The sequence below is a fragment of the Siniperca chuatsi genome, linkage group LG8, assembly GCF_020085105.1.
Source record: "Siniperca chuatsi isolate FFG_IHB_CAS linkage group LG8, ASM2008510v1, whole genome shotgun sequence".
Classification (NCBI taxonomy): domain Eukaryota; kingdom Metazoa; phylum Chordata; class Actinopteri; order Centrarchiformes; family Sinipercidae; genus Siniperca; species Siniperca chuatsi.
The window spans coordinates 17,487,040-17,509,882 of NC_058049.1; the positions used below are offsets into that span (position 1 = coordinate 17,487,040).

At 40.5% G+C, this 22,843-nt stretch overlaps 2 protein-coding genes across 4 annotated transcripts; one reads left to right on the forward strand and one right to left on the reverse strand.

Annotated features, from left to right (window-relative positions):
- The first annotated feature begins 9 nt into the window (after positions 1-9).
- Positions 10-19,053, forward strand: mapk9 (mitogen-activated protein kinase 9). Of its 3 annotated transcripts, XM_044205460.1 has the most exons (12): positions 12-212; positions 7,252-7,398; positions 8,666-8,795; positions 9,811-9,869; positions 9,989-10,127; positions 10,417-10,582; positions 13,233-13,304; positions 14,564-14,746; positions 15,199-15,323; positions 15,414-15,477; positions 16,609-16,680; positions 16,915-19,053. In XM_044205460.1, the coding sequence occupies exons 2-12, from the start codon at positions 7,283-7,285 to the stop codon at positions 17,049-17,051; spliced, it is 1,263 nt and encodes a 420-aa protein (XP_044061395.1). In that variant the 5' UTR covers positions 12-212; positions 7,252-7,282; the 3' UTR covers positions 17,052-19,053. The 3 variants fall into 3 exon arrangements, with proteins under 3 accessions (XP_044061393.1, XP_044061395.1, XP_044061394.1); XM_044205458.1 differs by having other exon boundaries at positions 10-212; positions 15,199-15,477; XM_044205459.1 differs by lacking the exon at positions 12-212 and adding an exon at positions 224-341 and having other exon boundaries at positions 15,199-15,477.
- LOC122880394 lies at positions 18,870-21,827 on the reverse strand. Its single transcript, XM_044205461.1, has 2 exons — positions 20,557-21,827; positions 18,870-19,531 (listed from the first exon to the last, which is right to left on the reverse strand). Exons 1-2 carry the CDS (start codon positions 21,546-21,548, stop codon positions 19,294-19,296), a joined length of 1,230 nt encoding a protein of 409 aa, XP_044061396.1. The 5' UTR covers positions 21,549-21,827; the 3' UTR covers positions 18,870-19,293.
- Positions 21,828-22,843: the final 1,016 nt, after the last annotated feature.

Here is a 22,843-nt window from a genome sequence, read left to right on the forward strand (position 1 = left end):
CTCCCTGCATGCTGTGGCGTTCCCTCCCTCCGCACCCGTCCCTCCGTCCGTGCTGCCGCTGGAGTTAGCTAGGAACTGGAGGAAGGTTTGTCTATCGTGACAGCCCGTTCTCCTAAACTTTTCCAAGTATAGGTCGTGCCTGAAAGACGGAGAGAGTGTGTTATCTGTCTTTTCGATGCATGGGAGTGCCCTGGGAGCGGTGAAGGGAGAAGGTAGGTCTCGCTGCCGCCTCTGCCGCCTCCTTTGCCGTCCGTTGGTCCGTCAGAGCTTGCAGTTCAGCCCCGGCCCGACTACCGCATTGCTGCCGACAGAAGTGAAAAAGACGGGAAGTGTAGGCCTAGGTAACTTTGTAAGCTACCAAACGCGACGTGAATTTAACCGGCGTTTATGTTAGTGTGACTTAGGCTGTGTGGACCGATGATTTCTGACTGTGTTAAACCACCGAGTGGCAGCGGTGCTGCGGCCGCAGTGTGTCATACATTGGTGACTTCATACCTCTGTGTGTGTCTGTGTGTATTTTAGAGTAGGCATGCTGCGTGATGAAATTATAAAACAAATCTCTGTTTTACTCCTATGTTATAACACAGGGTTGTCAGCGTTCATAGCTTACCTATTATAGACCTACGCTGATAACTACGTTTAGCCAAATGAATGACATTTCTGTAGGCCGGGTACGCTCAGGTTTTCAAACCAATACCACAGTTACCACGAAAACAGGTGTAGATGTGATGAAAGCTAATGCTAGTGCAATAGATCACCTCCCTCTAGTTTATTTGGCATGGTTTGTCAGAGGCAAGTTCCAGCTTGTCAACAAATCAGGCACCATGTGTACACGGGATTAGTGTGTCATGTCTAAAGTCTAAGCATAAACAGGTTGGCTTGGGTTGTTTTAGTCAACAATACAGTGGGATCATACATACACACACAGTACACACATGAAAGGATACCAAGAGTGTTTCTAGCTGTGCTATGTTTCAAGAGCAACACATGTGGTTCTGGCATCTTTTTCCATTAACACATCTTTAGCCTCCTTCATCCTCTTCAAGAGACTGGTTTTACAGTCTCAGCGGACATCTCCAGTGCAGCAGCATAGATGTAGTTTTACCCGCCCCTGTGCGTTTTGTAACTCTGCTACATTAGGGTGAGATGCTGAGTCTTCAGGCCATGCTAATCTGATATCACAGCCAGCTCACTGACTCCCATCCAACTGAGAGCCACGGCCACGTCAGACCCCAAGGCTGGACAGGACTGAACTGTACAGCGTGAAGGTCAGGTGTTGAAATTAACAGAATCACATGCCTTTATAACTATGGATTTTAAGCGACAAGGAAAAGAGTGTGTGTATATATATCACCCTTAAACATCAAACTATACTAAAAAAACATAAATGAAACTTAACTTTTAATCAAAAATATAGTAAATAAGTTTGTCAGTCTGTCTCTCTAGCAAAATATAAATGAAATTGGATCACTAATGTTCCCAAAGAGAAAGCAACCAGCTAAATTATTCCTACATAGAAAACACTGTTACATTATACTGGCAGGCTGTCTTTGCAGTGAACGCGCACTTGCATGCAGCCTTAATAATGTTTGGGAATCAGAGACTGGTTAATTACAGCGTTCTCTGAAGAAATGTCTATGATCAGGCAGTTTGTACCTTAGCAACTGGCAGTTTTGTTGTAAGTTAATATTGTGACTGGTCAGGTTTAATTAATTGTTGAAGCCAAAATCGTGATCACCATTATTATATGGTTAATTGTTCGCCCCTACCTGTGGTATTTTGCCATTGTATGATTTCCTTCTCATATTGATGTGTTGTAGATAATGATATGAATATTACATTCATTTATTTATTTTATTTATTAATATTACAATATTAGCTGTATCATGATACTGTCATTACTGAGGTCAAGCAATGTGATTGTACTGCTATGATTAATGCTATGATCACATCTTTATTAAATATGTCAATATGTTAAAGCTGGAGTGCAGAACTTTTGTCTCCCCCTTCTGGTAGTGAGAGTAATCACACAAACACTGTTGACGTGTGCTTATGATGTATGCCTACAGTGAGCTCACCCCAGGCTCGTGTTCAGAAATATTTACAAAAATACAGAGAAATTTCCACAGTTCCAAGACAATAATCCATTATTCAGGTAGAGTAAATGTAGCTACATAGCCTACTCCAAATATTTTACCAACCTGTCCAAGAGCAGTAACATGACATCTGTGTCTGCCCTCATCCTTCTCTCAGCACTCTCCAACAAGGTAAAGCTAAAGCTACACCAATGGTTATCCGTGTTTGTCCTCGCCGTCGAGCGCTTTCTTTTTTTGATTGTAATCCTTCCTCTGAAAGCTGAGTTTCTTTTTTATCTGGAGCATCAGAAACGTTTCTTGGACGCTTCTTAGGTTTTACTCCTAGTTGATGTAACCTGCTCCATCGCTACGGTTTCTCCAGAGCCGTGTACAGAGAGAGAGAGAGTTGCATCAACTTTGTTCAATTTAATTTCAAGTGGATTTATTAGCATGACTGCATACAAACATTGCCAAAGCACATTAACACAAACTATAAAATCATAATAAACATAAATAAACAAAATAAATAATAAACAATTCTCAACAATAAATATTCTCTATTTTTTTTTTTACAACAATTGCGGACCGCAGAGATGCATGGCTCTGGGTTTCACCCCACTTCTGCTCTGGCAAACCAGTCATTGCTGGTTGGTGTAAAACGCATCATTACCGGTGCGCCAGCATGGGAATGTCACCACAGACACCAGATTTAAAAACTCTACTATACTGCCAAATACAGAGAGATTCACCTGGTGGTGATAGGTTTATCAGCATTGTGTGCACTTGTTTGGCAAGGGCTTGAATGTTACGGATGTCCATTTATATGAAAATGTCCCGCACTCTAGCTTTACGCATGTTTATTCTTTCTGTCTTTATATCCTATTAGTCTTTGATGTGTCCCACTTGTAGCCTACCTGCAATGGCCTATTTCCCTTGGGGACATTAACATTCATCTACACTAATCGAATCCACTTTGAATTCGAACAAATTCCTCAATGCCTGCTGGCCAGAACCTTAACAGGTGCCTGCTGGCATCTGTCTGGCTTTCTCAGCTTACATGCAATTTTCACCTGACTTCAGTTGTTCCCTGTCAGTGTCCGTATATCTGTGCTGAGTCAACTGTACATTTAACCTATAGTTGTGCCTAGCGTGGCAGCAAGTGAAGGATTGTACATTCACCGTGCCCGTTGCAGCTGAAATGGGTTTTGGTTATGATTAATGGCCCCTTCATAGTGTTCTTTAGCTTGATGTGTGTGTTGTGAATCTGTGCACCAGACCTTGAGGTAAAAACTGGAGAAAAATATCCAAGTGCCACTGTTAGCCAATGCACCTTCCAAGCTAAAACAGCATAGCCTGTATTTTCCTCAGAGGGAAATGTGTTGCAGAAAGTGTTTATGTGCTGTGTTGAATCCATGGCCTGGAATCCATGCTGCCTGCATGTCAAGGGAAACTTTAGATTTATACTAAATTGAGCACAGCCAAGGCCTTAGCATGTTGTTTTTTGTACTTGCATTTTAAACAAGTATGTAACCAAGTGGGAAAAGCTCTGCTTACATGTCATAATCCCCTCAGTGGGGATATCTTTGAGGAAGCCGCAGGGAAGATGGGAGAAAGCCAGAAAAGGGCAGAGGAGTGAGGGAATGTCAGAAGCATAAAATAACGACAAAGGAAGACAAAGGTGAGGAAAATGGAAAGAGTCAGAGAAGCACAAAGGAAGTAAAGGTCTTTGCAGCACGTCTTTACATACGTGAGGAGGAGAAAAGGCTGGGGAGACAGAAGAAAGCAGATAGAGATGAGAAGGATTAATTTTTCATCTGCGTAATGGTGCAGTTGAAGACCCACACCTACTACATGTAAAGACATATTTTGTCAGTGTTTGTGCATTTACAAAGCAACACAGAAAAGAGAAAAGATGGCATGTTCAAGAGAGTTTAAAAACCCAAGCATATAAAACACACAAACAATTCAGAACAAACCAACATAGGAAATAAACAAAAAAACAAAATGACAAGCAGATACTCTGTGGGATTAGATAACACAGTCAAATGAAGACATAAACACAGTGGGAAATACCTCAACAAGATGCATGTTTCTTACATATGTTGGAAAGCAGTCACATAATCAGGATGGACAAGTAAGATTAGTGTAGACAGGTTAGTCACACGACAGACCATGTTCAGCAGAGGAAATCACACATCAGAAATCTCACACAATGTGACACAAAGGGCAAAACAGAAATCTACAAATGTAGAAATATATACAAAACATCTTAAAACCTCTTATTATTTAAGTGTTCAGTACATACAGGCATGACGGCACATAACATTTTTCAAAGAAGAAGAAGACAAGACAGTTTCAGAAAAGGAGAGGAGTCAATTTCCCCATTCAAACCAGGGTATTGCGTAGCTTTCAATGTATATATCCAAACGATTATAACATATTTATGTTCGGCCAGTCTTGCCTCCCAATATAAAAACAGCCACATGGAGACTCAAGTCTGTCAACCACATATGAGGTATTGCAATTTATAAATTACTTTATGTTATACTTACAACCTGATGTTATGTCAGTAAAATAGTTGGTATTAGACATATTACCACAATGATTGCAATTCTCACACTTACCTGGTAACCTGCTCTGGTGGTTAACCAAGTTTTATGTTGTACAGAAGGCAGATGACTCTTCACAAGTTTGTGATTAAGGGTTGGGGCTCTTCTGAAGCTAATGGTAGGGGCATGGGAAGAGCTTCTCTAAGAGAACTGTCACTTTTTAATATGTCCCAGTTGCTTTTAATAATTTGTTTAATTCTATTTGCTTCACTGCTATATTGTGTCACAAATTACACTAGATCTGAGCACTTGCTTCTGTTTATGGACCAGTCACTGTTCTCTAGTAAGACATTTTGCTTTATTGTGAGCTGTGGATATAGTCTTATGTTTATATCCTCTTTTCTTAAATCTTTGGCTCACGTCTTGAGCATTTCTTTCAAAATCTCTGTCTCTGAAACTGACCGAAGGGTATGTTGTCTATCAACCAAGGAGGATGGAAACTGTCTGCCCTAAGAATGGTGTTGCGGTCAGTTGGTTTTCTAAATATGTAAGTCTGTAAATCACCATCGTTATCTTTAAAGATCTTTAGGTCAAGAAAATTATTTCAGGTTAAGCTTTAAGTTGCTATTAGTGTTGTTTAAATATGAATGAATATGAAAGAGTTCTGTCTCTGACCCAGTATACCATAGTAGAAGAATATCATCTATGTACCTGCCCCACCATATAATATTTTCCAAATAAACACTTAGGCTGGAATACACGAATGTTTCCTCCAAGGTCCCATAAACAGATTAGAATAATTAGGTGCAAAACACACCCGAGCAGCACTCCATCCAGACTGTTTTGTGACTATCAACTATTATTTAAAACATTTCCAAACTAACAGTTATTTATTTATTATTTTTATATGTACATTGTCTAAAAAAAAGGAGAATCAAATAATATATTTTCAAATAAAAATATTGTACATTATATGTATGTTTTTTATTTAAAAAAATCCCTAGACTTAAGCCTCACAGAGTTTGTTATTGTCCTGCCTAAGAAGTCTATGCCAAGACTGATACATATACGAAAAACCTAGGGCTGGAACTGCTGTAATTTACTGATACTTGTTAATTACTTGTTTACTTCTTAAAATGGCAAAAATAATAATAAAAGAGCTCTAAGTAAGAACTTAAAAATGATGAAGATTTGTTTCTTTAATCATCAGTCATAATTACAGTGCTGCTTCTACTACCACTACTAAGAAGAATATATACTATCCGTTGTTTGCGTAATAAATTACATTGTACAATATGATTTTTGAAACAATATTTTTATCAAGTTATCAAAGCTTTTTTTGTTTAAAAAAACATAATTATTTGTCTTTTGATAAAGAAAATTGGCTGCAGCATTATCTGCTGTTCATTTATAGTAATATGAAAGAGAAAAAAAGCCACAAAATGCAGGCTTAACCACCATTTTGCCCTCTCTCCACTAATCATTTAAAACTAAAGGCAATAACAGTGAAGTCGGTCAACTGACAGTTGGTCCTCCTCTGCGCACTGATGTAGCTCACTGCTCACTCACTGCAGTTCTTTTTAATGCTGTCACGGTGTCAGAGCTGAGACTGAGTAGCTTTACAATTCAAGCAGCTTGAGGTGTTTTTTGGCTCTATTTGATCATAACCTCTCCCCTGCTGCTTCTTTCTTTTCAGCACTTTGTCTCTCTGACCATGAAAACCAGCGAGTGCTCGTGTCCTTGTTGCCTGTCAAACAGAAAAAGGCTAGAATATCAGACTCAATTTAACCTGTGGCTGTTTTCTGAAGGAATGAAAAACAGCCGTTACTGCTCGCTGTTGCATTGCAACATAATTACGTGTCCTTGCACACACACACACACACACACACACACACACAAACCCTGGCCAAGAATAATACTCCTCCTCCACTTCCTGCCTGAGGAATCAATGCTAACACTGACATATTTTTTTCACGGGTTAACATTTATTAACATGTATCAGTTACCATGTGCTCATCCCATGCTGATGGCTGTGCTCACACTTGTGAAGCTGGATGCAGATCAAAGAATAATGAACATGCTTTAAGCCTAATGCTGCCTGCATCAGTGTGTGTGTGTGTGTTATGTATGTGTTTACTGCGCATGAGTGTGTCAACATGAGTTTAGAGATGGCAGTGAGAGCCTCAGGAACTCCAAGCTGTCGGCAGCTTCTGTTCTCCACTACACACACACACCAAAACATTAACAGCCTCAACTTCAGTGTTACCTTTGTCAGATGAACAAACTGAGCAGAAAGCGGTCATAGATTGCTTGGCTTTAGACTGGGCTGAAAATGAAGTGAGTGATGCCAGGGACTGACAGATGGAACCATATTAGGCCCTGCCATTCACTGTGGATCATTTGAGTGATTCAGTGGACTGAAAAAGGTTTCAAGTTCAAGTGTAGTAACATCATCATACTGATTTAGGCTTATTAACGTGCTATAACTTGTTTACCATTCTGCACGGCTATTTGGAGATAAGGGATTTTGTGCACAGCTGAACTGCCTGGCATGAAGTCAGTCATGCTGTTTGGGTGTTTATCTGTTTTTTTTCTGTATGTGTGTGTGTGTTGTTGTCCCACTGCAGACAGTGCTGGTGGTACTGACTGTTCAGCAGGATGAGTGAGGCGGAGAGCCAGTTCTACAGTGTTCAGGTGGGAGACTCCACCTTCACTGTACTCAAGCGCTACCAGCAGCTCCGCGCCATCGGCTCCGGGGCCCAGGGCATCGTCTGGTGAGAGGCTGTACTTTAATTAGCATGTTGGTGATTGTGTCACCAGCCCATGTCAGTTGTTGCATGATTAAAGTAAACTTTTGCCTCGCTAGTGATGGGCCCTAGTAGGCCTATTTCACTACAGACATGTTGACATGTCACGGAAGGAAAAGCACTGGTGTAAATGATAAAATGAATGGTGGCTGATTTCCATTTAGCTGCTTCAGTTTTAGGGTCCTGGTATTTGTGTTATCAGTAGCACTTGTGCTTTTCCTACTATGACAAGTCAAAATGTCTGCTGTGGAAAAAGGCCTATTATGGCAATGTTGGTTAGTCAGTCTGTCTGTCTGTTTACCACATAAATCCTGAGATGATGGATCAAGATTATCAAGATAAAGAACTACTAGCCAGATTGCCATTTACCCCTTACTATCAAGTGTCCTTTAATTTGACCTTTGAGTAGCTTTAAGATTGGAGAATTCTTCTTATTCCACACTGTCTGACAATATGATATATACGGTATATTCTTTGTTAGCTTATTCTCGGTCTTCTTTGAAGCTATATAATGCTTCGACTGAGCAAAATATTCATACCCAAGACTCCATGTTTTTTTGTTTTTTGTGGCTGCATCATTTCATTAAATGGAAATATTCTAGATGTCTTGTGCGTCATTTTTCCAAATTTTTTCATAGTTGGTATCTTTGGAACCTTTGGGATGTCTACTAGAATGTAAAATAAAGTTCTGTGGGTTTGAGCAGTGATAGTGTTATTAACAAGGGATATTGATATTTATGGGCCCCTGATGATTTTTCCTGATTTCCTGATTTGGGTGAGCATTTGAACTTGTTTTTGCACCACTTTCAGGTCTAAATTTTCTACTTGAACAACAAAGTGGTCCATGACAAGGTATCAAGAAAGCTAATGGCCACATTTCCATGAAATTTGCTGTGGATATTATGGCCCTAATAATATTTTTGGTGGCCCACTGACCTGCTAGCAGAGCTATAGAGTAAAGTCTCCTTTATGCTGATTCCTTGTCTTTGAGGATTTGATTACCTGCTCTTTTGGCTTTGTCCAGCCCCTTTTAGTGTTTAAAGTGAGGAGAGAAAAAATGTCTTGCACCTCTTTTACCTATTTTAAAAGATAAATGACAAGAGACTGTTATCTAGCTTTTCTCGTCAAGTTGATGGTAAGTCAGTCAACAGCTTTGCTCCACAGGATGCATTGATTTTTTTCCTTGATAACCTTTGTCTCTGTCTCTTCCCTCCTTCATACAATGTGCGACCAGCTCGGCTCTAGATACAGACCTTGGTATACCGGTGGCAGTGAAAAAGCTGTGTCGGCCCTTCCAGAACCAGACCCATGCTAAGCGTGCCTACAGGGAACTGGTGCTGCTCAAATGTGTCAACCACAAAAATGTAAGACTTAGATTTAAAGGATAGGTTTGCATTTTTTTTAAAGCCATACCTCCTGTTGGTACTGGCCATTAAGAGATCCTTTCCTAATGTGTTTCCAATAAGTGATGGGAAAAAAATCCACAGACCTTGTTCTGTTCAGAAATATGTTACAAAGTTTATCTGATGCTTATATGAGACTTCAGCAGTCTCAGTTACACAAATCAAGTGGGTATCACCCAAACTTATAATGCTTTTAGTTCATAATTGCCTATTTGTGTTTTAGACAGTGTTTCTGTGCTGAGCTGCGATGGAGGGATAGTAACACAAAGAGGGATGAGGCCTCATGTTACACTCATCTAAAGTTTGGAATGTGTTTTTGCACAGAACGAGGACTGTTGTCTTTGTTCCTCATCACTTATAGCCTGCTGGAAGTGCATTAGGAAGGGATTCCTTAATGATCAGTATGAACAGGAGGAACGATTACAGCAAGCAAAAACTGTTTCAATGTTCATATGAGCACCTGACAATTGCTTTAAGATAGACTTGAAAACTATCCTTTAATGTCAGGTCTTTTTCCTACCTTCTGGAATATGTGCTGTATGTTTGATACACATATATAAAGTACTGTATTATAACATAATAAAGCAGTTAAAATACTTTTTTTATATTTTATAAATTATGCATGGTGGTTAAAAACTGTTGGCAGTCAAATTAAAATGTAGCTTGTATCCTCACATCTTGAGTTGAAAATTATATTCCTCCCTCTTTTATATAATGGATTTGATTTACAGTACTGAAGTATGACTAGCAGCCAAAGCACAAAGACTTTAATTGTCTGTTGAGATAAAAAAAAATATTGAAATAATGTACAAACTTGAGAAAAAGATAGGGTCAGCTTGCAGCAATGTGAATGTAATTTCTTTGTCAGAGTGAGAAAATCCAGGCAAACCCATTTAGTGCTCTAGCTCTCCACTGTGAAGTGGATGTAGATGGGAGAGTAACAGAGTGGACTAATGGCCTGTCTCTCTGCTTGCAGATCATCCGTCTGATCAATGTGTTCACGCCTCAGAAGTCATTGGAGGAATTCCAGGACCTGTGAGTGGCTTTTCTGCCTCTTTGTGACTGTTCTTCTAATCGCTTATCACTTATATCTCTTATCTACCATTCTGCCATTTTTTAGCCCAACTTCTTTTCATTCCTCCCTCCACTTTTAGGTATCTGGTGATGGAGTTGATGGATGCCAGCCTATGCCAGGTGATCCACATGGACCTGGATCATGAGAGGATGTCCTATCTGCTCTACCAGATCCTCTGTGGCATCAGGCACCTGCACTCTGCTGGCATCATCCACAGGGTAACAGAACAAGGAATAATTGTGCTGTGGGCTAAATGAGTTAACAAGGAAGAAGATAATGTTTTTACAAACTGCAGAAATATCTTAAAGAGTAACTTAATATCAGGCTCAAAAACAGTGTTTCACTGCCCTCTCTGGTTGATTTCAAGTTTGTTACGTCAGAGCAGAAGCCTGCTCTGTTGCACCTGCAACCACAGCCACAATGTTGTCATGGTGTAGTAAATACCTCAAGGGTAATGTTTTTGCGTGTGTATGTTTGTATAGATTTATAGATGTTCTCTCCCCTCAGGACCTGAAGCCCAGTAACATTGTAGTGAAGTCAGATTGCACTCTAAAGATCTTGGACTTCGGCCTGGCTAGGACAGCCTGTACTAACTTCATGATGACCCCCTACGTGGTGACCAGATACTACCGTGCCCCAGAGGTCATATTGGGCATGAAGTATAAGGAGAATGGTAAGGACAACCAAGCACCAGTCTTACAACGGTAGTTTTAAAGATCTTACATCTCTAAAATGTTGGCATGAGCTGAGAGGGATAGATGAAGGAAGCTCCATTGCTGCAATGACCACATTGTCATACAACACTGCTCTGTCCCAGTACAGTTATTTTGAAATTTGGCATCACAAAGGTATTGTGATAATTTGATTAACATCACATTATATACCAATGTAATACGTTCATGTGTAGAAAGGAAGAAAATGATCAACAGTTCTGATATTATAAATGCTTAAACACAAAGAAAAAACTCTTCATGTTCTTGTTGTCCAATGCTCCATTAAAAAAACAGTAGCTGTGGTTCACTGGAACCTGATACAGTACAGCAAACAGCTGTCATTACTGGTTTATATTGGTTTATCATACATTCATTCAAATCTTACCTACTGTATATGTGAGCTAGTACGCAGAACACAATGCAGATAGGTCATTAAGACAGTGTCATCATTATCACAAGTCCTTATGATAAGATTGTCTGACGTTGACTGTGGTTAGTTATTGGTTTGATTAATGGTTTACAGTCTAATAATGTGTGTTTGTATTGATTACTGACAGTGGCTGATCAGGCTAATTATCAACTAATTGTACCAAGTTTCTAACGGCAGTATGCAGTAAATGGTTGCCCTTTGTGTGCGTGTTTTTAAAATACTTTCCTAATTTATCATGATGTGCTTGATGGTGTTTGACTCCTGATGAAACTTGAAAGCTCAGTATTCTCTTGTTGCCCTTTAGCTTCCCTTTTTAACATTTATTCACCCAGAAAAAGCTGTATTTCTCTGTATAATATGACCTCATCTTTCTGGCAGCTGCTGTGTGTCTGCAGTGTATTTACAGATTTGGGATTTTATTTGTTTAATTTCAGATACGTTTTCAACAGACATTAATAACCATAATTATAACCATATAACCATCAAGCACGAGTTTAACACTACAATTTGTCAAAAAGAGCAAATTTTATTAGGGACCCACTCAGTTTCCCTGGGACCCACTCAGATGACCACCTGTGGGTCCCAGGGACTCACTACATTGAAAACCTATCAACATCAATGACTCATTATGACATACTGACCACCAGCCCATTAATTCATAATGTACTGTATGTTGAACTCAAGTCAATGATGGTGTAAGACACATACCCTGTTACTGCAAAGTCACCGGTTCAAATCCAGCTCGGGAACCTTGGTGTGTGCATCCTCCTGTTTCTCTCTACTGCCTGTTGTGATCTCTGTTCACACGCTGTGACTTTTATGCTTTAAAAGCTGTTTAATGCAAGTATGTCAAACAATGTGCTCGGACCCTGCTTATTGCTGCTATATTTAATTTCGGTTTAATTGTTATTGATGATAACAATGAATGTCCTTACCATGCCACTACTCTGCTGCAGTGGACCTGTGGTCGGTTGGCTGCATAATGGCTGAAATGATGTCTCACAAAATCCTCTTTCCTGGAAAGGACTGTATCCTTCCGTGTTTGTCTCTATTTCAGTTGTTTTCTCTAAGTGGATGCAGAAGACCCTCAGGAGACTTACATGTTGTTGTTTTTTTAAATCAGGAATAGTTTATTTACTTTTAGAATTAAAAATTAGAACATATACCAGTGAGAAAAAAATGATAAGAAACACTAGTTTGATTAATAGGTTTACATAGTTCTTTCACTGCCAAGAGCATACTCCACAGAGAGCCGTGCAAGTCTACATAAGCCCATTGTAGTCACTGGGATAAAGACCCTGCTAAAGCGATACCTAAAGCTGTCAGTTTGTGCTACAAATTAGTACACTTTTATAACGTGTCATTTGTCTACAAAACACAGTCAAGTTGTTTATATCTTTTCTAAACTAGCTTAACTACAAGGCGATGCATGAAACATGAAACATGACATAGAGGTAGGGTTTCAAACAGGAAGTAGTCAAAAACTTTTATGTGGCCTGGCCTAGCAGGAAGTCTTTTTGTCCAGTCAAGAGTGTAATTACCCACTTAGAGCAGTCACAATGAATAGTGTAACCTGTCCAAAGTTAAAATTTATGATTTATGCTTTGTGTTTATAGACTTGACCTAAAGTGGTCTATATGATCTTGAGACGTTATTGGAGCAGAGAGACCTTTCCGCTTCAGTGAAACTGAAATAGAGGGAAGAGAGGAGTTAATGGCTGTTTTCTACATATACACACTCTAAAGCAAACAGTCCACTCAAAGAGAAAGAGAGGAAAAACTACATCCTCCTCTGCTAAGCACACACTAAGGGAAAGTGAGGGAGAGAGCAACAGCTGTGTAAACTGATAAGCAGAGCTGCAGAGGCGAGGAGAAAGGCCTGGAAGGCTGCGTCTGGTTCCCAAGCCAGAGAGAGAAAAGAAAGCCAGCCTGAAGATGAATATGATGAAAGCATTAGACCATAGCACAGCTAGAGGGTGGACCAAAATAAGTAGAGCTAGTGTTCTGCATTTCAATGTTTGTCATCAAATTTAAACCATGTTGTGCATCTGTGCAGCCTCCATATGTCACTTTACTGTATATTTAGTGTGCATTATACTATGTGGTTGATGTTATGTGATCATTATTTAATATATTTTCTGTGTGTGTCTGTGTGTTTGCTTGTGTGTTCTCTGTTCCCAGTGGACATCTGGTCAGTGGGGTGTATCATGGGAGAGATGGTAAAGGGCAGCGTCATCTTCCAGGGCACCGACCGTATCCTTTACCGCTCTCACCGCCTCTGTGCCACTCGTCCCACTGCTTCCATCTTTCACCCTCCATCAAACTTCCATTTAGTACAAAGTGCTTGACTATTTTATCGTCTTTGTATTTCTCCTAGCACACTTGTCTGTCAAGACATTTCCCTGTTATGCCCTCTATCACAACCTATTGAATAGGACCCCTCAAGATTTCCAGCACACCCTAATTTAAACAGAGAGCTTCATGTGTTCCCTCCCCTCTTCAATGATAAGGAATCTGTGGAGTTGTGTTTAGATAATTGTAATCCCTTTAATTGATAGAGGGAATCAAATTGAAGCAATTCAATTCATTTACATTTATATTGGCCATTTCTCTGTTTCTAATGGGTTTGGTCACCTCTTCACTCACCAGCTGGAGTGGCACATTTACACCCAAGTAGCTGAGAATAGATAGCTTTTCATCAGGGGAAGTATTAGCCTTTTACTACAATTGTAAGTCAGTGGGCCCGCTGAATGTGCATATCAGTATTTTTAGCCATGCTATTGCTGTGGTTCTAGGAATAGCAGTGGTGGTCTGTTGGTCTACCACTTTGGTTCAGACTGAAATATATCAACATCAACTAGATGGATTAGTACAACATTTTGTACAGACATCCATGATTTCCAGATGATGTATCCTACAGTACTGACTCGCCACCATTAGGATGACATTTGTTGTTTTTAGTGAAATGTTATAACAACAATTGGATATATTGCCATGAAATTTAGTGCACACATTCATGTTTCCCTCGGGATGAATTGTAATAACTTTGGTGATCCTCTAACTTTTTATCTAGCATCATCATCAGATTTCAATTTGTTACTTTGGTTTATGACCAAATATCTGTAAGACATTCCCATCATCCTCAGCTGTACTTTGTGTTTTATGTTAATTAGCAAATGTTCGCATGCTAACACACTAACTAAGATGGTGAACATGGTAAATATTATACCTGCTTAACATCAGCAAGCTAGCATTGTCATTGTGAACATGTTAGCATGCTGACATTAGCATTTAGCTCAAAGTACAGCCTCACAGATCCACTAGCATGACTGTAGACTCTTAGTCTTGTTTTGCTATTATCTGCACTGAACGTGATGGATATTTATTCATATGCAAAGTGAATCAATTTCATGTATTTTGATTCTGTGCCTTATTAAATGTTCCTATCATTTGCTGACATACATATATACCCATAATGCAGCTAAGTTGTCCATAACAAGCGTGCTGTCCAGACATTGACCAATGGAATAAGGTAATTGAGGTTCTGGGCACGCCCAGTCTGGAGTTTATGAACCGACTGATGGAGACCGTGAGGAACTATGTGATGAACAAGCCGCAGTATCCTGGCGTCAGCTTTGCCGAGCTTTTCCCGGACTGGGCCTTTCCTTCTGACTCAGAACATGACAAACTGAAGAGTAAGAATTTCAGACACTAAAATACACTTGTTTAACTTAACTTTAAATGAATATAGTTACAGTTTCAAAGCATTGTCAGATTTACCAAGGACATTACAATGTATTACAATTACAATGTATAGATTTTAGTAAAACAGAGGCATTTGTCTGCAGTATATTGATGTAATGAGACATTTCCCAATAAAAGTACAGGGACACAAGCTGCAAACTGGACCACTTATACAACTTGTTTAGAGAATGACCATGCAGGTCAAAAGTTTTTCTGCCCTGATCTGTGGCATTTAGAGTTACAGATCACATCACCGAAACAGGAGAACAAATCTTGACATTCCCAGAGATGTTACCCAACAACGCAAGGGGAAGTAATCAGTTCTCATAAAGACTGCTTAAATGAAGTGATGCCATGGGCCTTTTTCCATAGTAACACTGCCCTTCCTCTGTTGCCATAACAGCGGGTCAAGCTCGGGACCTGCTGTCCAAAATGCTGGTCATTGATCCTGAAAGCCGCATATCCGTAGAAGAAGCCCTCAATCACCCGTACATTCACGTGTGGTACGACCCTGGAGAGGCAGATGCGGTGAGGGGACTGTTCCAGTGGTGGTACACTTTATTAATGCAGCGGCTGTGCAGGACCTTGCTGATATATGTATTTCTCTTTGTTTCACAGCCTCCCCCCCAGATTTCAGATAAGCAGCTGGAAGAGAGAGAGCACTCCATCGAGCAATGGAAAGGTAGGACATGCTGCCCTCTAGGGAAATCTATCAGATGTGCAGCTTAACTTCACATTTTAACATTAACATTTTAATTAAAGTTACAAGAAACTAACCCGATTAAGAATCATGTTTCTCCCATATCTATATGTAGATATACTGTGCATGTGATGTGCTGTGCACAGCGTTTGAAGTTACAGCAAAAATCACCATTGTTTATTTTGACTTGAAGTCCATATGCCAGGAAGGAATGCGAATAAAACCAACAAAGATCCCAATACAACAAAGCCACTTGGTGTAGGTTGCTATCGCAATACACAAACATGGCACAAAGTGTAAAGGTAACACAGGAATCCCACAATCCTGGAAAGTTTGTGTGTGCTGAACACTGACAGAGTGTACCTGAGGAATAGACCTGCTTATGCTTCAAATCCATTCAACAACTCTATGAAAGACAAAACAAACTCTGTACTTCACTTTGTCTGTGCAGTTGTAGCAGAGTGAGTGAAAGAGAGGGATGAGTTAACAATGCAAGAAACTGTTTAGCGTTACATTTGCATCCCGATAGCTGTGACAGTAAAATATGTGTAGGTAATATATATATATATATATATATATATATATTGCTGCTATTTCACAATTACTTAGGGAAAAAGTCACCTGTTGCACAAGGTTTGTTTCACAAAATTCCAACAATTGCCGCGCTGCCTCTAGGACTAAATTGTTAACCAGTCAGTTATTACCTTAGTTATTTTGTATCCAGTTCTGCTGTAATCCACACTGCACACACATATCTCTTTTCTTTGTCACTTGGAAAAAGCTTCCTGGAAGTTTTATTATGAAAAGTGAAATATCAGGCAAATGTATATCTTCTGTAATAGTCCATGCACTGTTCAACATTTTTTCATGTGACAAAACACTGCCAAATTGTTCTAAAGCATCCAATCCAGGAAATAATTGTAAAATATTTAGGAACATACAAAAGGATCAATTAACAGCAATTGATGACATTTCAAAGAGCTGATGGCAGGGCAAAAGATAATTAACACATATTTGGCTACAAACAAATTCACAATTTTGAATTTCCTGTACATTTAAGGCTACATTCTGAGTACACAATGATTGCACCTAACATTTTCTGTTTTTCTACAGAACTCATTTATGAAGAGGTGATTGACTGGGAAGAGAGGAACAAGAATGGATTGATGAAAGAAGATTGCTCAGGTACGAACATGCACCATCTTCTTTAATTATTTGCATTATTGGGCACGAAACTGCTGTGAGGAGTGGTGTCAGAGCATAACTAGCTTGAGCTCATGACTGGTTTCCTGAAATATGCCATTGTGTTCACATCTGTTCCATTAAAAATGCATAGGAAATGCACTGTATTAACTCCTAATAGTATTCTTATTCTTATTTTATCTCCCGGTTCTCTCCATTGTGTGTGGCATGTATCAGATGTGGTGTCAGGTTCAGCTTCGCAGTCCTCATCAGCCAACGACATCTCGTCCATGTCCACGGAGCAAACCTTGGCCTCGGACACAGACAGCAGCAGCATCGACACACTGACGGGACCGTTGGACGAGAGTCAGTGAACACAGTCCATGGCTACATGTCTCTGCCTGCCTGCCTCAGCTCGCATTTACAATATCCAAATATCAATCATCCATCGCCTTCCTTTCTTCTCTTTACTCACTCACCCCCCATTTTCTGAATCTTTTGTCCTTTTTTTGTCCTGTGTTTCTCTTCTTTCCTCTTTTACCTCAATGAGGTCTATTTTTTCTAGTTTCTTTCTGTGTGTGATATGGTGGATCTTGTTGATCATCATTAACTTCAGAGTTTGTTTTGCCTAGAGGTCAAAGCTATCTGTTCTTTCTGTTGGGTCAAAGGTTTATCTCTCTCTTTTTTGTGGATATTGTTTAACAAGTATATATGATGTATGCATCCATATTGATTTTCAGGTTACCAGGAGTAGGTGGGGGATTATTGTTTGTTCTGTATGCCTGTATTTTAATAGTTTTATTTTTTTAGCGAATATTACGTTGAGACCAGATGTTATTGTCATCAAATTAGAGCAGACTCGCGCTAAACATAGATCACAGCTGCCAGCTGCTCTTATGCATGTTACGCCAGTACGAACAAAAGCTTATCATAAGTCAATCGCACCAACCATCTGATCTCCATCTGATGATCAAACACTCATCCAAAGTTTGATCGATCCTTTAGCTAGCTCGCAGTATTGCAGATCTCCACAGTGGTGCTTTCTGCACAGTGTTTTTTAATTAATTGGCTTGAGTGATGTGGATTTTGAGCTTTTCCTCCTGACAGCTAGGGGAAGCCGTGGTTGCAGTGTTATCGTTTTATATCCTGATATAATGTACTGTATGTAAAAATGTCATGATCTGACACTCATAGTGGCTGTAGACCCTTTCACTGCTAATATATAAGGTGTGCTTGTTTTGTTAAGAAACTCAACATATCTGTAGAACCACATATTGCAGTCACCCACATTTGACATAAGGTACTGACTAACAATGTGTATATCAAAAGAATAGAGGCAAAAAGATACATGTAGTATTTATTTTTGTGTTCTTGCAAAATGTTGCACGCAATCACATTGAGGCCCACGTAAGTGAAGCCTCTGGTCAAAGCATTTCACCGACAAAGCAATGCATTGGCTGCTCCTTTTCTAAACCATTCCATTAGTACTGGAACAGTAACAAATTTAATCATGAATCAGACATCATGTAAAGGCAGTAAAACACAAATAACAGTGTTTAACTTGCATGAAGGCATTATAGATGCCAATAAGATACCGTAGTTCATGTTATAAACAGAAATCTGTTCAGGTCAGTTCTTTTACTTACAGTACCTTGAAGTTCTTGGTTCTGAAAGCCTGTTTGATGCAGATGTTGTTGTTTTTGTTTTTTTGCCTTGTAAGCCTATGTGTGTGTGTGTGTGTGTGTTATCAAAAATGTACTGTTCAGCTTCTCTCCTTCATTATCTCCTTTGAATCGTCCTTAAAGACAGCAGTCGCCTGTTTGCAAAGTCAAAGTCATTGGAGGAAGTTGGCCCCTCAACAAAAAGCAGACATGTTGTGGTTTAAAATGAGTATGTGACTGTGAAGTCCTGAATGAAAGTCTGGACCTTGGAACTCAAGATGGAAACTTAAAGATGGACTGTGGAGCTGCTTTTTGCAGAACTGGTTGCACAGTGTGATGGACATGCAGAAATATGACACTATGGAGTCACTGAGGACTTGAAGAACCATGCTGTACACTATATTTTCCTTTTATAGACCATGACCTTATTCTTTCAGTCATGCCTTAAATGACCAGTGGAGTGGCCAATTCACTCCCAAAAATCTTATCAGATAAGGACTGAGCATTACAGTGCTCAGAACATCTTGTGTGTTTACCATTTTCTTAAAAAAAAAAAAAACCTTCATTGTATACACTGTACAGCTCACATTTTTGTTCATTTTGTTTCTCTTTTTATTTTCAGAGATGTCCTGTGTGATTGCAATGACCACAATATAATCACTTGGCCAACATCTTTTGCCCTTACGTAACTAATAAAGTGGACATCAGTGATTCATTTTCTTTCAGTGATGTTGTTTTGTATATTTCTCAGATTCTTAATAAAAATAACTAACTGATAACTGTATATCACGTAAACCTTTCCCAATTAGCGAAGGAAATATTGTACATAGATGGTGACAAACTACTATACGAGATCCTAACTAGAGTTTAAAGACTAGCCAGTCTTGTGCCTTGTTTTGTCCTTCGCTTTACACACACTGTTCATATCATCACACACAACCCATGTATTTTTTTCTCAAAAGCTCTTGACAATACATTCTGTCTTCTTGGCTTCATTGTTGAGCTCTCCGAAGGTGTCAAAGAACTGCTCCATCTCCCTCTGCAGAGTTGCATTGTGTAGTTCTGCAGCAGCCCGGGCCCTTTCAGTCTCTACAATCTTAGCCTGGACAGCCTGGTACCAGTGCCGTTGCTGTGCGAGGTTTGTTTTCAACCGAACAACCTCTACCTGCAGCTCTTCATTTCTTTGCTCCAGGCTGATCATAAAGGCACAAGAAAGAAGGGAAGACAATAAAAAAATGACTGGGTATATGCAAAAGGCTGCCTGGGTTGAACTGGGTTAGGCTTTTCTACCAATGAGAAGGAGTGAGAGGAGAGGACAGTATAGTGTATTTGTTGGTCAATCTGTAACATATATGTTGATTGTTTGGTTTTAGTAGGTCTGGTTCTTGATGCCTGATGTGGTTAGAAAAGGCAGAACAGGTGACTTAGAAGGTTGAGTTCAATTGTACAATTAAATGTATCTAGCTAGCTATCTCCTTCCTATACTCTGTCAAGCTAAAAGAATTAATTTTCCTCTTGTCCTCGCCAACCAGCACCAATGACCTTACACTGAGACTTGCTCTATCTATATCAGTAATAAATGAGGTATGTGTTGTGTCTAGGTCAGCAGCATGGCCCCTTAAATTAGCTCTCTTCCCAGTGCCATGAGCTGTTTCTATAGGTCAACCACACAGGCTGTGCTGTTTTCTACTAAAACCAAACGGCTATTTACCTATAGGAAACACTGTGAATTTGTCTTTTAGGCCAGTGGAAAAACCACAAACACATGGTACATCCAAGTAGTTAGCATAAAATATCTGATACATTGAGATTTCCAGTAGACTGAAAACACGTGAACAGAAGTGGTTAAACAGATAATTAGGACTTAATTCGAAATAATCTTAGTACTGCCAATTTTACTTAAACATAACACATCATGGGAAACTTTAAAAGAATCTAATAACAGTTGTCGGTGCACTGTGAGCTAAACAGGATATAGGAAGAAACTCGGGATCAACTGACGTCCGGGAACATTGTGTCACCCTTCACTGGAAATAACCCAAGAGTTGGAAAATTCTCACAGGCAAGTCACTGAACTGACAGTGTAATACTGAAGCCAAGAGCATAAGCACATTCAACTTCATTTGTCTTCTACACGGTGTGCCTAATCTCTGTAAAGTGATTATGTGCACTGTGTAGTTTGAAATGGAAATTCAAGACAAAACAAACATAACATTACCTGATTATTCGTGCCTCGTACTCCTCCCTCTGTCTGACTATTTGCTGTTGGAGGCTAGTGAGGAGGCTGCGAAGGGCACTGGCGGAGGGGTCTGCCAGGGGTACGGGAGGGGGCACCCTGGGAGACCAGGATGGCTGCTCTGGGTGATGGGCTACAGCTGGGGGCCACAGAACCTGGCACTCAGTTTGGGACGGCTGAGGGGAACTCGCTATAAGATGTTGTTGAGGAGGTGACATCGGGAGCCAGAGATGCAGCATCGGGTCCCCCTGCTTAAATCCACAGGATCCTGAGTCCAGCTCTGGCTCCTGTTCATGCTTCTTGTCTTGGTCTGGATTCTGGTCCTGGTTACTGGAACCACTTTCAGCAAGGATGATCTCACAGGAGGACCAGGGACTCTTGTCTTCGCTCACTCCCTTGCGGTCCATCAGTCCCTGCATCTGCTCAGGGGCCCATGCTTGGTACATCTGCTCCTGCAAGTGCTCCTGGAAGCTTGTTTCCATGTCAAAGACCTCTTGGAGGCTGTCAGGTGTGACTGCGTCAGGGAGGTTATCGTACAGAGAGAGAGCACTCCTGTGCTCCTTGCTCTGTGATGGATTGGGGCTCTGGTTCAAATGAGCTCTGTCCTTAACTCCGCAGCTGCCTCCCTGTTCTCCTCCTCTTGCTCTGTTTATGCCTGGATCCAGCACTGCTTCCCAGCCCTGTCTTCCCAGGCCTCCTCTCCAGCTGCAGTAGCTGTGATCTGGCCAGACGCCAGTCCCTCTTCCCCCTCCGACCAGTGTGGGAACCTTAGCCACAGCTGGGGCCAGACCAGACAGAGGGCTGCTGCAGGGCCCTGGGAGTCTGGTTACAGCCGGGCACACAACCCTGCTCTCCATTTCCTTTTCCCTGGCCCTCCCTCGCTGGGCAAAAGGTGGGCAGTTGTCATACAGGGGGTCCGTGGAGCTGGAGCTGGCTGTGGTGGGGGTCTCAGTAGGAAGGCAGTGCAGCTCCATGATCCAACCAGGCACATGGGGGTGCTGAGAGCCTTAGATAACTGCCCTCCCCTCCTCTGCCTGCCGCAACTTGGGATTCAAGCCTTGGATTGTGGATTTGTGAGCGTGGGGAGAGGAAGGTGTAGGAGCCCTCCTCTCCTTTGGCTGGCTCTCTGCTGTGCCCTGCTGCCTAATGGTAGACAGGTTGTATGGTCTGTGTGTGTGTGTGTGTGTGTGTGTGTGTCTTTAAGCAGGACTGACATCAGCTGTTACTTTAGCACAGCTTCTGAGGGAGGGACCAGGGTGTAATATAGTCTGGCTCATTCCTAAAGACAGTCACACATAACTGCAACCACAGAAATAGACAGTGGCCATGGGCACAAAGTGTGAAGCACACACAATGAACCCCATAATCTGCACGCAATTTTGCAATTTGTGCAGTGCAATCTGCCAAAACACATAAATCCACACATATTTGATATATACACATTTCTTAACATATAAAGAAATACTACAGTACTTATTGGGCCTTTTACTGCTTCCACAGGCCTATTACTTCAGCTCGGTCATTGATTTCCCTTCTCTGTTTTAATGCACTCTGTTTACACTGGCACTGTAGGATGTGTTAACAGCCAAGTGCTTGTACTGTAGACAGAGTTCACCCATGGAATCTGCTGCAGTGCATTTGTCACATCAGCACCAAACCAATGAAATGCTGTCAACAACAGGAGCCAGGTGACAAATCATATAGTGTCACCTGGTAATATCAGATCATGGAGGTTGCAGATTTAACCCACGGTGTATGGCAGAGAGGAAAACTGTGCCTGATGTTCAGGAAAGGACAAGTGAAAGACACAGAGGTATGATAGGAGGAATCTGCATGAGAGAAAGAAAATGAGAGAAAATATATATCTGGCTAAATGGCAGCAAACACACACTTACACAAATCCTCACTAGTGTTATGGTGGTGTGTGTTTTAAAGTGTAGTGTGTCTTAATACCACAAGATGGAGCTATAGACAACATTATGAAAGAATTCTTTAAATGGGCGGTGTACCTTTGAAGCATTTAAGATAAGGGTGATGTTTCAGAGCTATGCTATTCAGATAAATATGATTTAATTTGGTGATTAAATATAACTTTATCGTCTAAGATAACATTTTAGTCATTTTGTGAGCTGTTTGCCTTCCATGCACTCTTTTTCAATTGGATGTTTCTTGACTTCTGTTTATAGCTAAAGGTTACTTTTTGGTCCATGTTTGAGTTGAAGAGGGAGTTAGTTGGTATTTGGAGCTTTATAAAGATCTGATAAGGCCT